The sequence below is a fragment of the Terrapene carolina genome, unplaced genomic scaffold (genome assembly GCF_002925995.2).
Source record: "Terrapene carolina triunguis isolate 2854851 unplaced genomic scaffold, T_m_triunguis-2.0 Scaffold53, whole genome shotgun sequence".
NCBI classification, from domain to species: Eukaryota; Metazoa; Chordata; order Testudines; family Emydidae; genus Terrapene; species Terrapene triunguis.
The window spans coordinates 15,018,867-15,044,705 of NW_020664404.1; the positions used below are offsets into that span (position 1 = coordinate 15,018,867).

At 38.0% G+C, this 25,839-nt stretch overlaps 1 protein-coding gene across 2 annotated transcripts in view; it reads right to left on the reverse strand.

Annotated features, from left to right (window-relative positions):
- Window positions 1-25,839, reverse strand: part of CDH9 (cadherin 9) — a 79,144-nt gene that overhangs the window by 21,470 nt on the left and 31,835 nt on the right. The window contains exons 3-5 of one of the 2 annotated variants that reach the window (XM_024203418.1): window positions 6,600-6,719; window positions 5,146-5,313; window positions 861-1,048 (exon numbers count right to left, since the gene is read on the reverse strand). In XM_024203418.1, coding sequence (XP_024059186.1) covers window positions 861-1,048; window positions 5,146-5,313; window positions 6,600-6,719 — 476 coding nt within the window. The remainder of the gene's footprint in view (window positions 1-860; window positions 1,049-5,145; window positions 5,314-6,599; window positions 6,720-25,839) is intronic. The other variant, XM_024203427.1, reaches the window with a different exon arrangement.

The following is a 25,839-nucleotide window of genomic DNA, read 5'->3' on the forward strand; positions in this document are numbered from 1 at the left end:
TTGGATTTACGTTCATATCTAATTCTGTACCTGCATGCAAGGTTTGGGTTTTACAGTTTTATTCATATTTGCAGGGGTTCACATGTCAGTAGAAAAAGAATTGAGGCTAATGGCTGTAATGGAAAGTATCATGAGTTACCCCATATGATGTGTCTCAAGGACAAACCCAAAACAGTGTGAACTGTAGCCTAAAATGGGTATTCAGATAACATCAAAATACTGTAGTTTTCAATATGCTTATCTGGCCAATTTTAAGCCCTAAAGAATCACAGATTGTCTATGAATTCAAGTTCTGTATATTCCTTTTATCTGAGGGCACCTATTGACATGTCATGTAACTGTCAAAGTATGATGGAAACAGGGCAGATTTTAAGTAGGCTGGAGGTTTGAGTTGAAGCTCTAGAAAAGAGACTCCCCAGTGGAGGGACAGGAAGGCTACAGGAGAATAGGCTATCTATAGTGGGTTAGTTCTCTTTAGAGGTGTGAGTTCATCAAACTCAGACCTTCAGGCATACCTACAACATTTTGTTCACCTCAACCCCTTGTGAACCACACTGCAGAGTTCAGATGATGAACCCCTCCAGGTTTTCATGGCTCTACTTCAAAACTATTGTTTGTGAGCATGTGTCTTTGATAGACAGCAGCTGTTGAGAATATTGCTTTATCTGAAGTGACATGCCAAGTAAATTCCCCCAAGCCTTGGGAATAACAATAGCTGATGAAGAAAGAGGACAACAAAACTAATACAGCTTCTCAGCAGGTGATCCCATGTGAGACTTTCCTTTGCCCTCCTCCTTGAGGAAAGAAAAAACCCACCTGGAGTGCTAAGTGTAATAAAAAGAGAGGGAGCAAAAATAAACCTTTTTGATGGTTATAATCCCTTCCTGTGTGTCCTTATCAGTGATGATATCAAACATGTCTGATCCATCCCCGTTGGAAATGCTATACTCAATCGCAGCATTTTCACCCACATCAAGGTCATTGGCTTTTATTCTGCCGAGGGGAGTCCCAAGTGATGCGGACTCAGGAGAGCTGAATTGGTAAGTACCTGGAAAAGTTAAATCAAACTTTTTTTTAGTCTTTCATCTTTCTAAATAATAAATGCCATTTGTTTCCCCTAGATTATTTTTTAAAGTTGCCTTGAAAGTTGAAACATTCTAAGAAAAGTGCTCTTAGTCATCAGGAGTAAACTTTAAAACAAAGACGACTTGACTGTCAATGAAAAGTTTTGCTGTTTTTTTAAATGAAAGTGTGACACTTCAAAGGCACTTAGTACTGTATTCTTTATACACTTTTTCTTTTGTACTTCAGATGAAAGGAACATAGATAGAAGCACAATAATACAGCAGTGATTATGACCCTGAGTAGTTAATGGTTTTATTTATTTTGTCTATCTTCTACAGATTTTTTCAGTGATACCTACAGTTATTATTTTTTTCTCTAGGAACCACAGTTTATAAAACAGAATAGATCTGAGGAAGAAACTAAAATACAATAGACAAGGTTTTCTATTTTGAAATTGCCTTGAACAGCTTTAAGTGTGTTTTATGTGAGAGAGAAGTTTTTCATGGAAACACATAATACAATATATTGCAAAAAACATTTGAGATATGTAATATTTAATATTCCTGCTAACTGCTTGAACTGTATGAAAGTTGTACAGATGTGTTCAGATTTTTGAATTAATTCACTTTGGACACATTTGTTTTCATGCCTGATTTCTGTTAATGCTTGTGGAATCAGGTTTTACTAGCCTGGATGCTATTGACAAAGGAATTTTAACCTTGCACATCTTAGTACAGAAGGTAAATTTTAAATTTATCTTTTCCCAGCATGTGCACCAAAAGACTAACTATAAAGTTATGCTCCTGCAGAACAGGAATAATATTACATGAGTCTCTTGACCAATCACAATCAGGAAATATAACTTGAACGTCAATTCACAAGATATGGGGTTAAAATAATTGTTAAAACAGTATTGGCAAATACTTACTAGTAACAAGTAGGTATGAGAAGTTTGCAGACATTTTGCATGCCAATTTGTTGAATATTTGTTATCTGTCATTTGTACAGCTCACTTAGTTACTAGCATCATGCCATTTGTAGCAATTATAAACTGGTACCCATGTAGGATATATTGTGAAGCCATGCCTGACCAAGACAACCTTGGGGAAGGCAGTGTGTCTGAAGAAGGTACAATCCATATTTGAGTGGTTTAATGAACAGACAGACTGTACAAGCTACACCAGCCTATAGCAGGTGCAACCTATGTCACTTGATGTGACTAGTTCTTCCCTCATGTATCCATGTCCCTTCTCCACCCTCTCATCCATTTTGGGGCACACTGAGAGAGCAGTTTCTGAGTTTTCCCAAGTACACTGATCATAACAGATCCTTGTGTGGGCTAAAGAAGGTTGAGTGAGTCTCTATCCCCAGTGTCATACACCTAAATCACAGTCTCTGACTATTGGAAATGTCTTATCTTTAGAGATTTGTGAAAAAATGAGTGATATAGTATGATGGTGAACTGTATTTGCTGTTAGAAAGTCAACCCTATAATTGAAAAATTAGCGGTGGGCTTCAAACCAGTGAGGCTGCAAAATTCATGTTACTCTCTTACAACAGGCTGAAAACTGTTTAGAAGTTAGACCTTATGACAACCAGCCTTCAAAAGGCTGACCTTTTCCGTTTGTAGGCTTATCTAAACTTTTCATCCTGGCAATTGAGCCAGAAATCCTATAAGCACAAACTTAGTCATGACACTTCAATTTTTCCCTGATGTGGGAAGTCCAGAAATACCAGGGGAACACCTCCTTTGGGTGAGTTTTATTCTGAAAGCTGTCACTGTAATTGAGATGATGTCAGTGACCTGCATATTGTCAGCATATAAACTAATCAGCATGGTTTAGCGTATAATTCAGTTCCCGAAGTGTCCATTTTTTCATGAGCATATGGTACAATTCTGTAAAGCTCTTGCCCTTCCTATTATTTATATTGTGCTTGGCTCAGGTCTACTAGTTGTGTGGGGGCCACTGTACCTTTTTAAAAACCATTCCTTACATACTTAGTCCAAGTCACAGTGGCTTCCCACTAGAATCTGTCAATTTCCCTTCTTTCTAGCCCCTTAAATAAATCAAATTATTCTTCAATATTTTGGAGTTCATTCCTGTCTCTTTCACATGCAACTTCTTCCTCCCCTTTGGGCCTAATTTCCCCGTATCCTATAGCCTCACATAAAGGGAAGAAAGGGAGGTAATTGGGTACAGAAGGAGCAGATTTTCAGAATCAGTGTCCTTGGAAACGTGTTCCAGTTCATGACTGTGTGAGGAGGAATGAAAACCTGTAGATTTTCCATTCATGTCTTGCTTTGTAGGAGGAGCAGGAAACCAGCATCCTGGGAAGCAAGGCAAGAAAGGGGACTGGTCATTAGCAATGTTACAATCACCCCAGTGTGTCCAGCCCAGATAAGGCCTTCCATATCACCTTCTGTGCTTCAGTGAAGTTTAAGCAGTGCACTGCATAGGGCCTTGTATGTGGCCTCTTCACTGGTCTAACTTTCACTCTAATTAAGAGCCTGATCCAAAGCCCATTCAAGTAAGCATAAAGACTCCCACTGATTTCAATAGACTTTGGACTGGTCCTTTATTAACCTTGCAGACTACCAGCAGGAACAAAGGCTCCAGGATTTCAGATGTCAGAGTTACATTACAGCTATTTACTATTACGTAGCCTTTATTTTTAGATTGCAACTCCATGTCCAAGTGTGTAATTCAGTGAAAAGAACTATACCTCATCTTTGGGTTCAACATCTCCAGTCTGATAAAACATCATGGACCATATTATGCTATTGTGGTTTTTTTTTTTTTTTTAGCAGAACTCCCTGTTGACGTCAAATGGGAGTGTTCTGTTTAGAAATAAGTGGCCTGAGCTTGCTCTGTGAAGCTGGTCATTAGGTAAGCAAACTCACAAGATAATAATCCATTCTGGATTGGGTGACTAGTTATTTTGCCTCTATTCATCACCATGGTATCTGAGTGCCTTACAAGTTTCCATAAATCCAGAAATGTGGCCTCTAAATCAGTCCTGATGTTTGTTCAGTCTTTGGTGTGTCTGATGAGAGTGCAAGCAAGGATCCCAATCAGAGCCAAAGGCAATAGTAATTGAATAATGGGGATATTTTCCTAGCAGATACTGAACTGAAACTATGAATTCTTTTCATATAGCCTACCAAGCAGTCATCAAGTGCTGCTTTTAACAACTTTTGATTGCTAATCAGTTTGGGATCAGATTTAAACAAGTAGTCTAGGATTAAAGGGTCAACATCACATTGCACATCCCCTGTACCATCCCACTTTTCCTTGGTTGCCAGTTTTGCAGCCTAAAGGATTTTCTTTCAAAAATATAATCATGTAAAATATGGGCCAGATTATCAAAATTACTCAGCACATTCAACTAGGGCCAGATTTTTGGTATGCCCATTATGAGGTTTGGAAAACCAGGCCACTTATTTAGGTGCCCAAGTGAGTTCGATACTGAGCTATTCTGAAAAGCTGACCTTGTATTTTACAATATATTTCTGTACTTGGCTACCTTGATTATCACTTCAAAAGTTTTTTTTCTCTTACTTAATTGGCCTCTCAGAGTTGGTAAGACAACTCCCACCTGTTCATGCTCTCTGTATGTGTGTATATATATCTCCTCGATATATGTTTCACTCAATATGCATCCGAAGAAGTGGGTTGTAGCCCACGAAAGCTTATGCTCTAATAAATTTGTTAGTCTCTAAGGTGCCACAAGTACTCCTGTTCTTTTTGCGGATACAGACTAACACGGCTGCTACTCTGAAACCTGTCAATATATTTACTGTAACTATAAATTGTTTCACGTATAACACTACAATTACCATGGGTTATTGGCTCCTGTTGAAATTAATTTAAGGGTTTGGGAAGTAAGTTTATTCTGCTAAGGAAGTTTGTTTGTCTTTTTTTTTTTTTAAAGTGGACTCCCATGTGCTTTGACAAAGCTGCAGCATAAGCAGACACAGCAGTACAGCTGTAGATGTGAAAAAAATATCCTAGATGGTGATGGTTAAACAATTTTAAAGAAGCTTTTTGAAACACAGCAGAACTATTAAAGGCTTCATACTCTGGGGGAATCGAGGCGGATTGTCATTGACATCAGTCAGTGTGATGTTCACCGTAGTGGTCCCTGATAATCCTCCCATCTGGCCTCCCATGTCCTTGGCCTGGATGACCACTTGGTACTGCTCCCTGTTTTCTCTGCTCATGTCTGGTAAAGCAGTTTTGATTATTCCTTGGATAAAAGAATAAGAGGGGAGAAAAAAAACAACACTTTAATCCCTGAGTTTTAAAATGGATTTATGTAAAATATATTGTACAAATGTTAATCCCAGGCAAACAAATAAAATTGAAGGTGTATTCAAATAAGGCTTTTAATCCATGACCGATTTAATGTGATTGCAAGAAAAGAGAGAAATATAGTAGTGCAATGATTCAGTGTTTGGACTGTGCTAAATCCGTGTAATTATCCTTTTGATGACAAAAAAAATGTTAAGTTTGTCACATTAATGAAAGCTATTCAGCTAGTTTCCCTGGCTATTATTTTGATAAGGTTATTAGCTCCAATCCTGGAGTGACGTCTGCATTATACCACTTTTTCATTAACAGGGCAGAATTCTGTGTTATCGTGGATTCACTATTTCAAACTTCAATAGATTCATAGATTTTAACTTCAGAAGGGACCACTGAGGTCATCTAGTTTGACCTCCTGCATAACACAAGTCACTAGATTTCTATAAATTAATTTCCATTTTAGGTCCACTAGCTGTGGCAGAACTAGAACATAACTTCTAGAATCTTCTAGTTAAAGATTTTTTTGAGGGAGAACCAACCACAACTCTTGATAAATTGTTCTGTTAGTAAATTACCTTCAGTATTAATTTTTGTGCCATATTTCCAGTCTGAATTTGTTTAGCTTCAACTTTCAGCCACTGGATCCTATTATACCTTTGTCTGCTAGATTGACAAGCCCTCTATTATCAGATTTCTGACCCCAAGTAGATAAGTATAGACTGTGATCAAGTCACCCCTTAACCTTCTCTCTGTTAAGCTAAATACATTGAGTTCCTTGAGTCTTTCACTATAAGTTATGTTTCCCAATCTTGCCATTTGCAGGGCTCTTCTCTAAACCCTCTCCAGTGTATCAACGTGGACCCCAGAACTGGACACAGTATTCCAGTAGTGGTCTCACCCGTGCCAAAAACAGGTATAAAATAACCTCCCTACTCCTACTACTTTAAGAAAATAAAACTTACATTTTATGGTGCTGCAGGTTCACTGCCTTAATAATATGGGGCCATATCACGCCATCAGTTTTCAAGCAGAAATCAAGGGGGTCTTCTGCTTAAAACCAGATAGATAGTCCATGTTCATTCTGAGTTTTGGACAAATATTAAACAGTACTTGAACAATTTAATTAGCATTTTTATAAAACTGGGTATAAATACTTGAGTGAGAAGGATTTTGATCCCTGTGTGTATTTCTGTAATTATGACAAGTAAGACAGAAAGGGTTGCTGACCTGTCTCTGGGTCCACTGAGAAATATGGTTGTCCCTGGAGGATGCTATACACTACTTTGGCACTGTTTCCATAGCTGGCATCATCAGCATCTATTGCTGTCACTTGGATAACAGAAGTTCCTGAATAGGAACAAAACAAGGAATCTATCATATGAAAAGAGATAATTTAGATCATAAGACTGATGTACACATTTTTTTCTATTTATAAAATATATTTAATGACCAGATGCTTAGAACAATCAAAACCTGCACAGAATACATCAGACTATTCCAGTTTGTTGTCAGCAAAATAATTCCTTCACCATGCAAAATTAAAATAAAATTTAAAACAACACATTTTACTCAGAATTAAAACAAAACAAAATAAGCCTCCCTTAAGCCCATCCTTCAGAAAAAGCCTGGGTAAACAGATAGGCCTTGATGCATGATCTGAAAGACCAACACATCATGAGTTTATTGATCAAGGGGGCAGCAAATCCAAGATCTGAGGATTGTCTTCTGAAAACACTCTGCTCTCAAATGGAACATCTCAGCTGATCTCAAGTGGTGGCCACAATGATGAGGCGGTCCTTGAGATTCATGCCATTTATTCATGCCATAAATAGCTTTATACAACCAATACATTGAACTGGACACAGATTAAGATTTAAAAGCCTGTGAAACCCAGATATAAAGTGGCTTCTGTGCAAAGCACTGCTAAGTACTATAAAAGAGAAATAATGTTTGGCCCTAGCTGTTGTTTCTGAGCAGATCAGTAATCCTTTTGGGTGTTCGGGGGGGGGGGGGGGGGGGGGGATGGGAAGGATGGGGGTGGCGACAAAAGCATGGATAAATGCAGTGAGTCCAAAATCATAAAGTAAATCATTAACTCTTTGCCAACTGCAGATGGAGAAAAACACCCTTTTGGCCACATCTTCTTTCTGGATATCTTGTATGGTCTCCAGATCCTGAATAATAAAAGGTGTAGGCATACTCCATCCATGGAAGGGGAGATATCACCTCTCTCATTTCCTTTAGTTGTTTCCCCCCATCTTCTGTCTCATCTAGATTGAGCTTTAGTCAGCTACCTTCCAGCAAAGCACCCATCTTGACTAGACACTGGGAAAACAATTGTCCACATTATCTGGGATTGATGGAACAGAGGTGTTTTATAAATCCTTTCAGGGCTTCACATATGCATTAAGCAAAGGGAATGACAGAGCAGAACCCTATGGTACACCTATGGTACCCCCATATGGGAAGGCAAGCAGGACAGATACTACTATTGGGTCTTGTAAGGTGCAACTCTGTTTACCATTTGTGATTTGGCAACAGTACCTACTGGTTAGGGCATTGTGGGTGACATGGTAGAAGACAGGGGATATTTCTTCTGCAACAAAACCAAGTAGTAAAATTATAAAAATGCTTTATGTCACAATCAGTCAAATTCTGAGGAGAATTTCTGCCCCACGCTCTTTATATTTCTCTTTACCTGCTTAATCTGTCAAAGGTCATCTGTAAACCAAGGTGAGCTGTAAGAATAATGCAGAGGTAGGGGGCATTTAAGGATAACTGTATCAGTAAAGGACAGAAGATAATGATAGCATCCAAACAGTCTGTGGATCAAGTAATCCACAAGGTGAACAATAGTCTTTCACATATGTAGAACGTAACTGGTCTCATTAGATGCTGAGTTGAACAACTAAAATAAGGCCTCTGCTGCCACAGGAGCTAATATGACCCTTTGTTGAAGGAAGTTTGGTGCTTTACCCCTACCCACCTCCTCCTGCCCCAGTTATGAGGTAAGATCCAGATCTCAGTTCAGGCTGTGTGTATAGAACCCATTCCCAATTATCAACTGATCTGCATACCTATATGCTTGCTACTGTGGCATCTAGGAGTTAAATAAGAACTGCAGAAAACAAAAACCCTGTTCAGGAGGATGAATAATTCTCTGATGTACTTTGTGTTAAATTGTAGTCAGAAACTTTAAACACATATTTACCTTGTTCATCAAATTTGGGTATTTGGGGAATCTTTGGTGAAAAGGTGAACCTTGGAGTATAGCTTGAAGATGATTTCTTTAGAGAAGGTGATCCAGAGGTGAGGTCTGGCTTGTGTTGAGAAACCTCGACGTTATATCTCTTTTGAATTTATCTTTGCTCTCTCGGTCATTGGGACATTCACAGACAGACAGGGGAAGTTGCAGAAGGAAGTGTAACCCTATTGTAGTCAGAGCTTTGTAGACCAGTATCAGAACCTTGAATCGGATCTGACACAGAATGGGGTTCTAGTGCAGTTTGTGGAATACTGGTGAAATATGCTTTCTTTGACTTGTACCATTGTGCAGACTGGCCACTGCTCAATGTATCAGCTACTGCTTCCTTGTGAACTAATTGTCTAATTAGGAAAAGTGAGTTACGATATCCCAGACTGGAGGGCTGAGTGGCCTCTACAGCAGCCAGAAAGCGAAAAAATAAAATAAAAATCCTAAAACAGAATAAAACCTTTCTTGTGAAAATGTTTGTATCTTTGACATTTTGACCCATTTTGGGACATTTCTTTTATTCAAAACTGCACATTGTGTGGCAAAAAGGGATTCCCCTTTTTTGGGTCAGCTCTAATCAGGACCCACATGCAAAACATAAGTAACCACTGCACAGTACAACCCTGCCTCCCGTCACAAAAGCAACCCACTTTCCCCCGCAAAACCTATAATCCATTCTAATAGCATAAATCTCCTACCACTACTATGGAGGCAGTATTGTGTATATATACATACATTTTGTAAATGTAAGGATGATATAATTCTCGTCCTTTCTAGCATATGCTAGGTGTTTTCATTTTTCTTTTTTTCTCCCCAAAGCTTTCTTTTGAATGGTGAAATGAAATGCTATCCTCGATTGCATTACTAGGACTTGTACTGAAGGACCATAAGGCAATCTTACTACATAGACAGATGTAATATGACTAAACTGCTGTATATTTAATCTGTCTGAAATACTGTGTGAAGTAAATGCTCTTGCCACTAAATATAATGAATTTACTATGGTAAAATAATGCTATAAAGTCTAACTGAGAAAGAATGTCTAAAACTGAATAACACTCCTAACCCTTGCCTTCCTGCTGTTCAGTACTTTGGTACAATAACTTTAGTTTTTGTTTGGTGGCAATTATGCATCTGATGCCCTGCTGGAGAATTTGAAAAACAATATGGAGGGAACAAAGAGCTGGAAAAAACAGAGTGATGTAGTTTGAAATGTTGGTGTGTGTACATGTCCATGTGTGTTTATCCTTTCTGGAGACTGGCTCCCCATCCCTGTCCTCCCAGTAGGTACAGCCTAGGAAGCACTTCTAGCATAACCCATACCATACCAATGATGAGACAATCAGAGAAGGAAAGTAGTCAGATTAAAGCATGGCATTTGGGCCTTTTTTCAGTAATTAAAGAGAGACAATATAAAATGATGGGTCTTCCATAAAAAAAATTAACTATAACTATATGATTATTTCTTTTTCATTTTTGTTCAATGTGCTGTAAATATTTACAAGCAGACGAGATGCGGCTCTAAGTTACACTAGCTGCTAATGGTCCCAATGGACTGAAATAGCAACTGGCAATCAGCATAGTGATGGGTTTCTTGCAATGTCATCTTTACTCTGGCTGCACCCTCTGTGCAGGCAGCAGTGAGGTGTGTGTGGTGGAGCCCATAGGGATATTCATGGTCTGTTGCCAAAATCTGCCATTAGTGGGGCATGAAGTGCAGCGACTATATCCTTTGTATATACTTGAGGGTGCAGATAGCCTCAAAAGGAGCCAAGAGGATGAGACTATGACTAGATAAAAATGTTTGGACAAAATATTTTTTGTCCAAATTATTTCAATAGAATAACAAAACAAAACAAAAACTAAATGCAAAACAAAACCTTTAAAGAAAAAAAAATCAAAATGTTCCATTTTGACACGTTCTAAAGAAAATGTTTCCCTTTTTTCAATTTGAAATGAATTTTTGTGTTGAAAATTTCCTTCTGTTTTATTTTTTTAAATTAAATCTTTAAAAGATCCAAATAATAATGAACAAACACTGTGTTTCATTTGTCACAAAATTATTTTTTGTACTTTTCAGTTTGCCGAAAAGTTTCCCTTTAGGTCTGCCCAAAAGAATTTCTTCCAATGTTTTTGGAAATGCCAGCAAACCAAAAAAACCAGTTCTAATTATAACCCCTTCCTTCCCCATGCCAGCCCAAAGAATGGGCCTGATGCAGTGGGGAGCAGGCTACACCTTGTGCACTGAGGAACTTGAGAAGGAATTGTTCCTTCTTGACTGTTCTTGATGAGATGCAATTGTGGGAAAGTGCCTAAATGCTACCATATGGCTCTTTATCAGTAACAATTCTGATTCATAAAAGGGAGAGTATCCAAATCTAATTTCAACTAAGTTTTTAGGAGAAATTATAATTTTCAAGAAAATGCTCAAGCCAAGAGCAGCAGTCATAGCTGTGTAATATCTAGACAATCCCACAACACTGCATTTTTTTGTGTCTCTGGCAGAGCCCTGAGGATCTCTCTTTTTTGCACAGTTGCTTCTCCTCATCTTCAAAGCTCCCCATTGTGTCCAGTTTGTTTGACTAACAAAGACTATATGGAAGCTTTTTGGTGACCCATAGTTCCTTCACTTACATCAACAAAAAGGGTCACTATTGAGAGAATAGGATGCAGAAAACCCCTTCCATCCCAGGACTTGGATGCTTAGTCCCTGAGAAGGAAAGCAGCATAGTCCAGGCTGGGACTGTGCCCTAGACAGGAACTGTGTTCTACTCCTGATTCTATCACAGACCTGTTGTATGACCTTGGGAAAGACAGTTTTCCTCTCTGTGCCTGTTGCTCCTCTTATCCTTTGTCTTATTCCTCTATTTAGACTGTGAAGACTGACAGATTGTTGATTCCTTCTATGTGTTTGAAAAGCAGCTAGTACAATAGCGCCTCAATCTTCATTGTAGCCTCTAGAGTCTACTATAATAAGAATAAATAATGATCTCTGCAGTGCCCCCAGCCTTTAGCAACCCAGGATACGACACACTGTAATCAGAAATCAGCCCTGAATCTCTAACATGACAGTGCAAATATAGTGCACTGTTATTAGGACACCAGACTGACCTTACATTTGTTTGATGTGAGGACATTTTAGGCCGCTGAGAAAACTCATGTTTGTGTGTTGATAAAGCCTGGTTCTGTAAACATTAATATAACTGTGGCAAATAGTCATTTTCTATGTGACAGCTGTAAATAAAGATATTATTGGTAACTAAAATTTACATTAATTTAATGTGTGATTCATGAAAGCATTTTGCTGCTGTAATAGTTAGATACTGTGGACTTTGTCTGTGGAAAAGATAATAAAGAGCTGTAATTTGAAAGGAAATCCAAAGTCTGAAGCAGAAGGCGATGCAGCAAATTCCAGGGTTATCCTGGTCATATGCATTGTGAAATTATACCGGTCACATTAAGGTTTGTTTTTTTAAAACAACAAAATAGTTAGCTACTATTGAGCCTAGATGATTGGAATAGAATTTTAAGTAAGCAATCACTCTAAGAACTCACTCTATTATTAGATGTAGACATTTTATCATCAAAAGTCTTTACAAACTTTGGGTTCAGTCTTGCTGATGGTCCACATATATAATCTCCCACTAGGAGATGGGGGTGCTCAGTACATAAGCAAATCAAGCCACCTATTGATTGTGGGACTGGCAATCCTGCCATAAAACTGCTGAATGGGCTTGAATACGTTATTTCATCTCTGGTTTCCATCTCACCATTCATCTGTCTTGTTTATTTAGGCTATAAACTCTTTGAGGCAAAGACCTCTCGTCCTTTGTGTTTCTACAGTGTCTAGCACAATAGGGGCCCAGTCTTGGTTGTGGCCTCTAGGCACTACCATATTATAAATAATGAAAATCTTGTTTAGGTACTAACATTTGAAAATGTTGGTCTAATAGATTTACCAAAGGGCACTTAGTGAATCAGTGTCAGAATCAAGAGCTGGGTAACGTTTTTCAAAAGTGCCTAAATGTAATTTTTAACAGTCACTTTAAAACTTAGGACTCTAATGCTACGTGTGCGCTATGAGGCAGGAATGTGATGCCCAGCTCATGTACACATACTTGCGCTAGCTGTCATTGAGTTAATGAAAGGGTATGTACAAGAGCTGGGAATCACACCACAACTCATACTGTAGACATAGTCTAAAAGTATGTCTAGATAGAGCTGGAAGTGTAATTTCCAGCTTGGATAGACATACCAGAGCTAGCTCCAATCAAGCTAGCATGCTAAAAATTGCAGTGTAGCCATGGCTGCATGGGCAGCAGGGACAGGATAGCTGCCCTGAATACATACCTAGGGTTTCAAATGGGCTACACTGCTATTTTTAGTACATTTGCTTGGTTAAAGTTAGCACTGGTCTGTCTACCGAAGTTGGAAATTACATTTACAGCTCCTGTGTAGACATACAGTATGTCTCATTGAAAGTCTGTGAGACTTTTGCTCTTAGTGCCTTAGTCACTTTGAAAATAGGACATAGTCCCTTAAATCATTTAGGCTCTTTTGAAAATGTCATCCATGAGCTCATGAGTTCCTGGTTTCCCAGTCCTGTGCTTGAACTATAAAGACTCTTCCTGTGCTGCACTGCCCTCACCCAATCTGCTATATTAAAGAGGTTTGGATTATTATATGGGTGTTATGAGGCAATAAACCTTCTGATTTGCTTCTCCAGTACATTGCACTATTTGTCATGCACTATTTAACATTTGCCATAGGACTGAGTGAAGTAGTTATCATTGGGGAAGCCTTGTGACAGGAAGGACTTGGAAATCTGTGAATTACTGGCAACCTTAATATTTTATGCACTGCATTTGCATGCATCCATGAATGCTTTAATGAACAACAAGTTGGCAGGTATTTTGACAAAACTGATTAGATGTGGGTGGCAGGTATTTTAAATGTTTTAATACACACACAACTATTGTACAATGAGCAATATTCTTATTCCCAAAGGGCTTGATCACACTTGTTCTTAATCTCAAAGCACCTTTTATATATATATAGATAGGAGGTTAATAGAGACAGGTGGCTGAAAAGCGATTTGAGAAATATTTTGATATGAGGTCACATAGTAAACTAATTATGAGCTTGGAGATTGCCATCATTGTGAAAAAAGCCATTACTATTCTTGGATTCAGAGATAGGGTGAGCACATGAAAGCCAGCAATGTCACAATCAGAGCTGTATGGGAACACGAATTTCCATTTTGAAGGAAATTCCACAATTTTGAAATTTGTGTTAATTCTGAATTGGAACAAATCAAAGAATTTTTAAATTTTCTGCAAAATGAATTTTGTGTGTGTTTGTTTTGGGTCAATTGAAATATTTAGTTTTGAGAAAATCAAAATGTTTTGTTAGGTTTTTGACTTTTTTATTTTCAGTTATAATGTATAATATAATATAAATAATCTAATCTAAAATAAATTTTGAAACAAAAAGTTATTTCAATGCATAAATTAAAATGTTTTGTTGCAATAAGTTCGATAAGCTCTAACCAGAAACAGAATGGAACATCTAGACCTTATCAGAACAGTTTGTTTAGATAGTTTTAAATGAAGTTTCATCAAAATCAACATGTTCCCACAGAATTTTTTGATTTCAATGAATTCAGCATTTTCTGACAGAGAAAAAAATTCCCATTGACATTTTTTCCATCAGCTCTAGTAATAATGCTGCTCTAGATAGGCTTGATGCAACCTCAGTTGGAATTTTGGTCATGTAGAGCTATTATGTACTGTTATATGAGCCATTTCGGTCCCATGTTATAAGAACAGTATAGAAAAACTAAAGAAAATAAAATTTCTGCCAACAAAGCAGATACAAGGATGAAATTGCAGACACTAATTATTTAGGATCAGATTAATTCCTGATGTGACTATATAAATATCAATGGAGTTGGGATGAATTTGACGCATGGTCTCAAAAAGAGAAAACTCAAGGGAGAACATGATTATAGAGTGTAAACAATATAAATGAAGAAATAGAATTTATTCAGAACTGTAAGAGATGGGAACATTAAGCTGTGCAAACAAGTGGTTCTTGGGCTTAATCCTGAGATGTTTTGAGTAGAGATTGCATTTTTCGGATTGTGGGCCTTTCAAAAAAAAAAAAATCCTTTTGTGTTGTCCCCAAAATTGGGGGGGGGGAATGTATTTCAGGTTGAATGAAATGTTGTGTTTGACCCAAACCAAAATGTTCCATGTTTATTTTTAAGATAGATTTGCAGTAAATTTTGGAATGAAAAGTCACTTTGAGTCGGAAAATCAAATGTTTTATTTTGAAAATGTCACCAAAAAAAATTTGATTTTTTTGGGGAAGGGCATTTTTTGATTATAAAATTCAGCAAAAGTGACTCAGAGCAATCAAATCTGCTTTTTTGGGGCAAAATGTTTTGGGCAAAAAGTTTTACTCGGATTTAGTACTGAGCGCTTGAATTTCCTACAGATTTTATAGGGAGTTTCAGATGCCCAGCACCTCTGTGTCTGCCCTGTTAAGTGTGAAAGATACAGGCCCCTTGAATGAACTGCCAAAAGAAATGGTGGAAGCACTCTTACTGCAGATACTCAGGAACAGGATAGTTAAAACATTACTGGGAATAATATAGCAAGTACTCCGTCAAATAAGCTAGGGGGGGTCAGACCAGATGACCCAAGTCAGCCCTTTTTTACCTTTCTGTCTCTGATTCTGTGAAGACAGTGCACCATACTATAGACAAGGGGGAAATTTCACTGTCTTATGGAACGCATGCTGAATCACCATCACTAACAGACCATAGAAGCATACTCGTGCAATAATTATTTTGCTGTGTTCCTACAATCTATTTACTAAATTGACTCCTATTATTGGTTTTGTCTCTGTGCGCTTCATTGTGGAAAACTATTATATTAAATAAAATTAAACAGTGTGCTAAACGAAAACTGTTTTTAAAATTAAAGCAGGCTAATCTAGCAACAGAAAACCCAGTAATGTACAGACTTTCAGATTTCCCCCCTTACTTTCAAAGCCATTTTAATGTCTGCATTAGGAAAAAGAGCAAGATGGACTATGGGGAGAGATTTTCCTTTCTGATGCTTACTACTGTTAGGTCAGCATGGTTTTGCTGCAGCAGACCTGCTGCCAGATTCTGACACCATCACTAAAATCACATAGCACCTTACTCTCTGAGTAGCAATCAATGGGACTGCTATTGAAAAAACATTCTACTCAACTTAAGTGAGGATGTCAGAATCTTGGCTCTTTGTTTCTATACTGTGATTAGTCTATTTGATGTGTCCTTTATCATCACTGAACACTGAACATTGTGTTCAAAGCATCTTTGTCTATGCTGTGTTGTGTGTGATGCTTCATTATGTTAATTTATATTGTATTCAAATAAGTTGCAGCATATTGTTTTGCGCTGCACTAAAAAACGGATTTTATTTGCACACTTTGGAAATACTCTAATTGTAGGGGAAGTCTGGTGGAAGGAGATTGCCTTTGTATTCTGCTTACAAAACAGACACATTTGATATGCTTCATTTTAACATGCTGTTAGACAATAGGCCTGACATTTTCAAACTTGGATACCTAAAGTTAGCCACTGAAATTCATACTCAGGCACCCAAAATAAGTGGCATTATTTTTCAAAATGGCTGAGCAACTTTAGTTTCCATTTGACTCCAGTGGAAGTTTTGCCTAAGTAAGGACTGCAAGATTTGCCCCAGGCTTTGAAGGATGGGGAATAAAATGTGAAATATAATATAATGAATTAATATATACACACACACGTGTGTGTGTGTGTGTGTGTATACCTAATATAAATGTGTTTTATCTTTTTTTGGAATTAGTTTTTGTATTCAAATATATTTAAAATTGGACTAATCAATTCCAGTTTGTGCCAGAAACCTACTACCAACTGCTGCTGAGCCAAAATGCAGGGAGCCCCATGCAGAAAGGAATGTTTCCAAAGTAAACTCTGAAGCAGGTTAGAATTTAGTTTCATAAAGTGTTTTTCTGTCCTCTTGGGCTAAATTATGAATTTATGTGGTGTGGAGTACTAGGAAAGGGGAGGACTCTGCTCCAATACAGCAGAGAGGGAGACATTTTGTTATTGGTGTAATATTTCCAAGTGCCCCTAGACAGCATGGTGTCTTTCTATCCTGTTGCAAAGGTATTTCTTGAATGGTCCTGTTGTTGTTGTTGGATGGGGTATGACTCACATATGCCTCTCTCAGACATGAGTGATTAGCACTGCAGGCAGTGGTAACTGATCCCAACCATTGCAATCTCCAGCATCTGCAGCCCAGTAATGGCTGTTCCCTGCATGGTTACATTGCATTGGGAATAGGTAAATTGCTCCTTACACTCTCACCCCTCTGGCATATATCTTCCCATGAACAAGCTTAATTGGAACCATTATTTGAAACGCCTTGTGAAACAATGGGTTAGCTAGTTGAAGTGCAGTTATTATATAAGGAAAACCATATTTGTTATGATGCTGATAACAGGTCACAATCTTGGACCTTAAAACGTGTCTATAGTGCAAGAGAAAATATTAGCCAGAACAATGAATCTGTCCCTTACTATTTCCAGAGTACCTATGGGATTTTTACCTGCGTATCAATCAGAAAGGGAGAGAAGGAACCTTGATTTAACATCTTATCCAAAGGACGGCATTGCTAACAGTGCAGAACGTATCCCCTAGTATCCCCCTGCAGTGTCAGCATTAGATGTGAGCGAAAAGTAAAAGGGAGGAAAATGGATACATCAAACAATTTCTGAGTATAAGTATGATAAAAGCACTTTTAACATGAATGTAAAGATCTGAGCTAGTCAGCTGCAGAAACACTTTCTCTTTTATATGCAGAAATAATTGGAAATAAAATGGACCCAATAAGATATCCACACAAATGGTATTACAATATATTATATGGGGGAGATAAAGAGGGAAACCACACATTTGCCATCAATCATGGTTGGAAATTTGTACACTTGCTAGGATTGAATCTATCTTAGTATGTGAGGACCTCACAGTCTGCAATGTATTAATTCTCACAACACTGCTGTGAGTTAGGGAAGTTCTATTGGAAGCTGAGGCGCAGAGAGGGTAAGTGCCTTGCCCAAGTTTACACAGGACATCTGTAGTGAAGCAGGGACTTGAACTCTAGTCTCCCAAATTCTAAGCTAGTTCCCTGACCTTTGGAACAGATTACAAATGCCATTTAAACACACTGGAAAGGAAGGGTTACAAGGTTATATTTTTCTCACATCCTTCTGGTTTCATGGAATAAGTTATTAGGGGAAAGTTTTCATCATGGCACAAAGTGATACTACTAAGTGCCTCTCACTAAGATCAGCTGGGATGTGCTGATGAGCACCTAACTCCCTGGGCACTTCTTTGAAATCTACCCTGCTTTATGGGAATGACACCTGGTTATTAGTTACCATACTTCAACTCCTGTGTCCCCTCACCTGCTAAGCTGTTAGCATCCCCTCCTACAGGTGGCTTAGAGATTCTGAGTTTCAGGTCTGAATGACTTGGATTAGTTAGAACCAGTGATTTGAATCTCAGGAGTGTCGACTTGGCCCTTTATCTTACTGAGGGATATAGAATGGGCACTGTGCACTGTGTTCTTTCAAATAAGACGTTATAAAAACTAAGGTCCTGTACTTCTGTGCACAAGTGGGTTTACTCCAATATTACTAGCCAAGTTCCATCCCCCCTCCTCTGCTGTACTAGTTTTCCATATGGTTGCTGTCTTTCTACATCAGAGATGCTTACAATCCAATGGTGGGTGAAATGATTCATGTTTATATAAAATTAGTAAAGTTCTACAAGAAGAAAGGTGCCACAGAAATGAAATATATTATTTTAATATTATATATGTGTTATATGTTGGGGTTCATGTGTATATATATTTGTTAGAAGTAGAGCTATGCAATAATAATCATACCCCCAAAGAAACTGGTAAAATTATTACTAGTACTCTTTGGTACCAGATAGAAAAAAAAATACTTGAGTCATTTTTGGTCAATTTCACCCTCAAGGAAAATCAGTTTTCAGACAGAAAATAGGCAATTGCCATTTTTTTCACTTTCTAAAGCTCCTATCTGTCTGTCTATCGAGTTGCAAGTAAAGGTCAGATTTGAACATACTGTAACTTCTTCTGCCACTTGGTCTCAATCCAAATCTTACACAGAGATCTTTACTAAAATGAAGGATTGCTGGCAGGAGAGGGAATGTCTCTTGCACAATGGTGGTAAAGGTTAATCAAAGAAAATAGCAAATATATTAAATAAATATCAAAGATGTACATAAAAATCAAAGAAAATCAATAGAAATTAATCACGTTCAGCTAAATGCTCCAGTTTCCTTTTGGGAATGTAAATACTAGTTAAAGGGATAAGTACAAGAAAGGGGTAAAGAAGCATTTATTGTATAAGGGTTTGTCTTCACCACGGGGAGATCAACACTGCTGCAATAGATGCAGCAGATATCGATTTAGAGGTCTAGTTAAGACCCACTAAATCAACAGTAGAGCGCTCTCTGGTCAACCCTGGTTTTACAGCTCTCTGAGGCTACGTCTACACTACCCGCCTGAATCGGCGGGTAGAAATCAATCTCTCAGGGATCGAATTATCGCGTCTCGTCGGGACGCGACATTTGATCCCCGAATTGACGCTTGTACTCCACCAGGGGAGGTAGGAGTAAGCGCCGTCGATGGGGGAGCCGCGGAGGTCGATTTGCTGCTGTCCTCACAGCGGGGTAAGTCGGCTCTGATACGTTGAATTCAGCTACGCTATTTGCGTAGCTGAATTTGCGTATCTTAAATTGACCCCCCCCCCCGTAGTGAGGACGTAGCCTGAGAAGAGTAAAGGAAGTCAACCAGAGAGCGTCTCCTGTCAATGGAGCGCAGTGAAGACTCTAGGGTAAGTTGATCTAAGCTACGTTGACTCCAGCTACATTATTCACATAGCAGGAGTAGCGTAACTTAGGTCAATTTTCCACTGTAGTGAAGACATGCCCTAAGTCTCTACCCCCAAAACCTGCAAAAGTTCCTGTATGTGAAAAATGCATAGTCAGTGCTCGACCAATTTGAGCTTCTCTGGCTTCCCAAGCTATCAATATATGTCCAGACAGTTATGTGATTGGTCGGTGAATGTAAGTGTTATATAATTTGAGAACCATGACCTCAGGCCCTTCCATGTGTCAGTAGTTCCTTGGGATGCGATAATTTGGGAATTGTTGTAAATCTACCTTCTCGTGGGTTTTCCCATGTGTGGCATGATCTGTCTCCTAATAGCCCCAAATCCTCCATTTTTATATCATGTAGTATGTCTAATTATTGTAGCTCTAAAGCCCTTTTGGTGTTTCAGTAGGAAAAAAAGATAGGCATAAGTGTACATAAAATCTGTACAAAGAATTAAGACCTTGTCCGTACTATCAAATCCGTGCAGGAGGATCTTTACGCCTGCACAAAATCCCACTAAATTCAATGGAAAAGAGTCTGTCTGCACAGAACCTACAGGATCAAAGCCCGAGGCTATAAGCTCCTTATGGCAGAGACATGTCATTTTGTCAGTAAAGCGCTATTCACATTGCATATGTCACTGTATAAATTATTTAAAATAATTATAATTCAGGAAGAAATAAGCATAATTTGAGAATACAAATGGGACTAGAGAAGTGAATAATAAGGCCTCAGTGGATTTTTCCCAGTAAAATGAAAAAACATAACCTGAAAAATGGATATTTTCCCAACTAAGAATATTCTTCATCAAATTTAGTACATAATATTAGCAATGAGTCCCATATAAATTACTGATGAACATGAAGTATTAGGTATCAGAGGGGTAGCCGTGTTAGTCTGAATCTGTAAAAAGCAACAGAGGGTCCTGTGGCACCTTTAAGACTAACAGAAGTATTGGGAGCATAAGCTTTCGTGGGTAAGAACCTCACTTCTTCAGATGCAAGTAATGGAAATTTCCAGAAGAAGTGAGGTTCTTACCAACGAAAGCTTATGCTCCCAATACTTCTGTTAGTCTTAAAGGTGCCACAGGACCCTATGAAGTATTAGGTTATTGTGTGGAAAGAGTTACTCCTAGAGCTGTATCAATACCAAAAAGTACTCAGATCCCTGGAAAAAAAACACATTTTACTTGTTTTGCACATTTATGAAAATGGAAATATTTTGCTTTCTTACCTTGATTTTTTTTTTAAATATTGAGCACAGAACTGTCATTTTGCTTCAAATATTTTTCTGTGAAAATGTTAAAATTTCTCTCTAAGAAAGATTTGTATATGAATACTAAAGATTCCTTAATTTAAAAAACAGAAAAAAATTAAATATACATATATTACATACACACAATTGAGGAAACTACAGATTTTGACACTATATAGTGAATTTGAAACTCATTTAAAGTTGCAAATACCAACTGAAACCTAATTCTCACAAAATGGGTCATAGTACTGTACAAAATATTCTATGTATAGTATCTATACTATGCGTTGTGAGTGTTTGGAGTGCAAAGGTTATATCTGACAACAGAATGTGGTATATCACTGTATGAAAAAATCATTGTTTGTCGGCTCTCTGGTTGCTTTTCTTTTCATGCTAACTCAAAGCTAAGCACACTTTAATTTCCCCTTTAACCAGAGCATATTCTGTCAACTAACACTCCCAGATTCTTAATGTAATAGAAGCGGGTTTTGTAGAGCATAACAAGGCCATGAGGCTCATCCTTATTCCTTGCCCTTATCTGAGTCAGGGGAAAAAGTGTTCCATGTAGCATAAAAATATAAATATTCCTTGATGGAATTTCAAAGATGAGATGCAATCCTATGCTAAATTTTACACAAATCCTTAAATTAATTCTTATTGACTATTAAGCAAACTCAGAAATAGAAAACATGAGGTTTATCATATGCAAAGTCTGTTGTCACTGTAGCTTTTCCTGTAAGAGTTTCAGATGTGAAATAACCAGTGTCCCCTGAGTTATCGGTAGCTATGATGACACAATGCAGAAGAAAGCTGATGAGAATACTCTGAAGCAAACATTTCAGTTTAGTCTCATTGAAAGCCATTAGGGTGCATGGTATTTAGGCTTTGTCTACACTGGCAAGTGAAAGACAAAACTTTTGTCATTCAGAGGTGTTAAAAAACCACCCTCCTGAAAGACAAAAGGTTTGCCCACAAAAAGCGATATTGTAAACATCATTTTGTCCACAGGAGCACTCTCCTGCCAACAAAGCTAACGCCTCTTGTTGGGGATGGAATTTTTTGTTGGCAGAAGAGTTCTCTCCTGCCGACAAACGGGCTACACTGTGTGCCTTTTAGAGGCACAGCCATAGCGGCACAGCCGTGTCGCTAAAAGCTTAGTAGTGTAGACATAAAGTCTGTCTTTCCAAGGAGGTTATGAAGTGGTGAACAGTGATAATACTATTTTTAAAACAATCATCCCTCCTGTTTATCTGAGTGTGTGTGTGGCTGTAGCACATGCGTGTAAAAAGAGAGAGCACGCAGCCCTCAGTTGAATCTGTTCAATCTGACTGAAACTAGGGGTTGACGGATAAATGAATGCGGTTTGACTTTATATTACACCTATTCTTATTATGAAAATGAAGTCAATTTGAAGATTAACTAAATATATTGTGAAGGATGTTTACCAACTGTATATTGGAGATTGGTGAATGAGGGAAGACTAGAAAACCTTTCCTGCTGACATTAATGGGGCAGGTAGAGAAGCGTGTAATATTGACCTAGTTCAAGACAGATTTGTTTCCAACCACTTTACTGCTTCTACTACTAACTTGTCTTTTCACAACTTCCTTCAAATTTAACACTTTCTTTTAAAACTTCAGAAAAGTCACTTTCATGCTGGCCTTTCCTTTGATAAACATAACTTTTATCTGTGATCGTGAAAGGTAAGGAGATAGTAGACTAGATATAAATATATACACCAGTATAACATACATTTTACCTTTTCCTTTATAGATTGTTCCTGAAAAGTCTCAGTTGAAATGATGTTGCTGAGTTTATTTTCAGTTTATCAATGTGTATTTAATAAACCCTTTGATTATTCAGGTTGGAAGGTACTACAGATTTTTTTAAATCTTTGGATGCTTCACATGATACTTTTCTTGTAATATTTCCATTTTCCAATGTAGTGCAAAGAATAATCACCTCCTTCTATGTAGGAGCTGAATACTTCATCCTAAAAAGGACAACATCAGTCCTTTGTGTCCTTTGGAATATAGGAATTGCCATACGAGATCAGGCAATTGTTCTTTCCAGTCTCGTGTACTATCTCTGACAGCAGCCAGTAGTCAGTGGTTCAGAGCAAGGTGCAAAAATCCCCATAATGGACAACTACGGAATACATATCCTTAGGGGAAGTTTCTTACCAGCACCTATAAGCCACTGGTGCCCAGTGGATTCCACAGTTTAATTCTAATCTGTTCAAATAAATATATATTCCTCTTATCCTTTACGTTTCTTCCTTTCAATTTATGTTTCCCTTTGCTTTTGTATTATGAGAAAGGTTAAATAGCATCACTCAATTTGTCTCCTCTAAGTCATTCATTATTTCATATACATTCAGCATCTACTATATAAACTGAACAGTTCTAGTGTGAAGTCCTGTCCCCATTGGAGATACAATCTTTTCAGTTTCTCTACATGTAGAAGTATCTCCAAGCCTCTGATCATTTTCATCACCCATCTCTGAATTCTTCTTTCTGCAGTAGTCTCTACTGAGACTGGCTGATCAGAATAGAATATTCTAGGGATGAAATCATGGCCCTATTGAAATCAATGGAAAAACTCCCTTTGACTTCCTTGCGACCAAAAATTAATCCTTACTGTTTTGACAACCATTGATTTATAGTATGATTATGATAAATTTTTCAGAGCTTCAGTTTTCATTTTCTGTCCCATTACTTATGTATCCAAGCATTTTGTTTTGATTTGCCTTTACCGAAACTGGCTAACGTGTCCCTATTGCATCATGTTAGACTAGGTGTTTTATAACTCTTTTAAATTCTTATTTGAACGCATTTACATAGTACTGGAGGAAGACTCACTGGTCTGTAATTCCTATACTCCATCCTAATACTATTTAAAAATATAGTTACAACACTTATTGCCCTCCAGTCCTTCAGTATAGAAGTTGATTTCAATGAGAAATTGCTCTTTGAGTTTATGTTTTTGACTAACTTACTCATTTATAAAATGTACCTCTGTGATGATCTCATCTTGTTTCTCCTCCATATCAGCTATATTTTCTATCCTCCTCTTTACTATCTGAGGCAGAGTTACCTTAGTAATATTGGCATCCCTAACTGATCTCTGTCTGACTTGAGTGTTCCTTGATAGTTGGTGTTTTCCCCCCACTTCTTAGTTTACACAACCATTTTCCCTCAAAACTTTAGCATTATCTCTGCCACAAAGTTCCCAGATCAGTGCCTGATAAATTCAAACATCGTCTTCTCACCAACACACTGTGACTTTGAATTTGGCTGTATACTTGGAACCAGACACATTTCAAACAAAGCTACAGCAGAGGCCCTGGACTTCAGCCTACTTTCTAATCTAAATTTAGCATTCAAGACTTCTCTTCTACGCTTCTCTAATTCACTGATATCCAGGATGTACCACAGCTAGTTGAGATATTGAATGTGAGGCATAAATTAACTCAAATGTATATGGATAATACAAATAGTGTTTTGCTGTGATTATGACAAATGTTATTTCAAGAATAAAATTGATTGGTCTGCATAGAGAGAGAGAAAAAAGGAAAGAATATAGGTGACCAGTAAATCCTAGACATTGAATTGCAAAGAGGTCATTCCTACTTAAATGGTATTTCCATAATGCACTAGTCACTCAGTTCAGCTCACATGCAATATAGATCCTAGCCATATAGGTGGGATCTGTGCCATTTCTAGTTGCACAGCCAGTTTTCATGTATTCATGTATTAACATACCTTCTATATTTTGGCTATGCTTTCTGTCATTATCCCTTGTTTGTTTGTTTTTTCTTATGCCTTTTCTGTCTGTGCACTATTAATTGGCTTAAATTTATGTAACTTTGATTTAACTAGATAGGAACATAGGACTGAGAGGGACTTCTGGGGTCCTCAAGATCAGTCTCCTGCCATCTCAGACAACCATATCATATAATCCCATTCATAAACTTATTAAGCTCCATCTTAAAACAAGTTATACTGTTTGCCCCCACTACAGCTACCGGGAGGCTGTTCCAGAATCTCACTCCTCTGATGGTTAGGACCTTCTAATTTCCAGCCTAAATGTATTCACGGACAGTTTATACTCATTTGTTCTTATGCCAGCTTAGTCCTTTAGCTTAAATAGTTCCTTTCCCTCCCTGGTGCTTACCTCCATGACGTTTTTATGGAAAGCAATCATCATCCTTTTCAGCCTTGTTTTTGCTAAGCTAAACAACCCAAGTTCTTTCAAAAGATTCATTACTTTCACACCTAATATGCTATTCACTGAATGGTTTTCATGATCTCCACATAGCCTGCTGACAGTATTTTGAGTTATCACATTCCATACCGTCACAGCCTGTCTAAATCTCACAAGTGTACTCCAGTCTTCTGGAACGCATATCCCATCTAAGGAAGTGTACCCATTCAACCCACATTGGTCCTTTCTCAATCTGCCATCTGCTTTCTGAGCAAGAGAAATAGAGAAAACTGTTCTAAGTTGTGCTTTGCCTAGGGTGTTTCTGTTCAGTGTCTTCAGAATCTGGCCTCTGTCTGTACATCCCATCAATCAGCTCTGGGCTCAAGATGCCGTACAGTAGTGGGGCTCTAAGGGCCAGGGTCTGCTTAGACCAGTCATACACGTATGTCATTTGGACACAAGTCAAGTGGTCAGGCATTCTGCACAATGAACTGTTTGTCTGTTTTGAACTGATTTTACTTCTGTCTACAAACAACTAATTAAGCAACCTACTACCCTTACTGCCAAACTCCCCTGTGCTCATTCTGTCAGAGCCACTCTCTGAGCTCTAGCTACTGTAGCCATATACATTCACCACCATAGTCTCTGGACATTTCATAGGCAGCAGCCTCCACTGCCAAGAAACTGGATCCAATTCTGTTCTCTAACATTCCCTACTGACTCTAATGGGGCTGTACTGATGTACATGAGA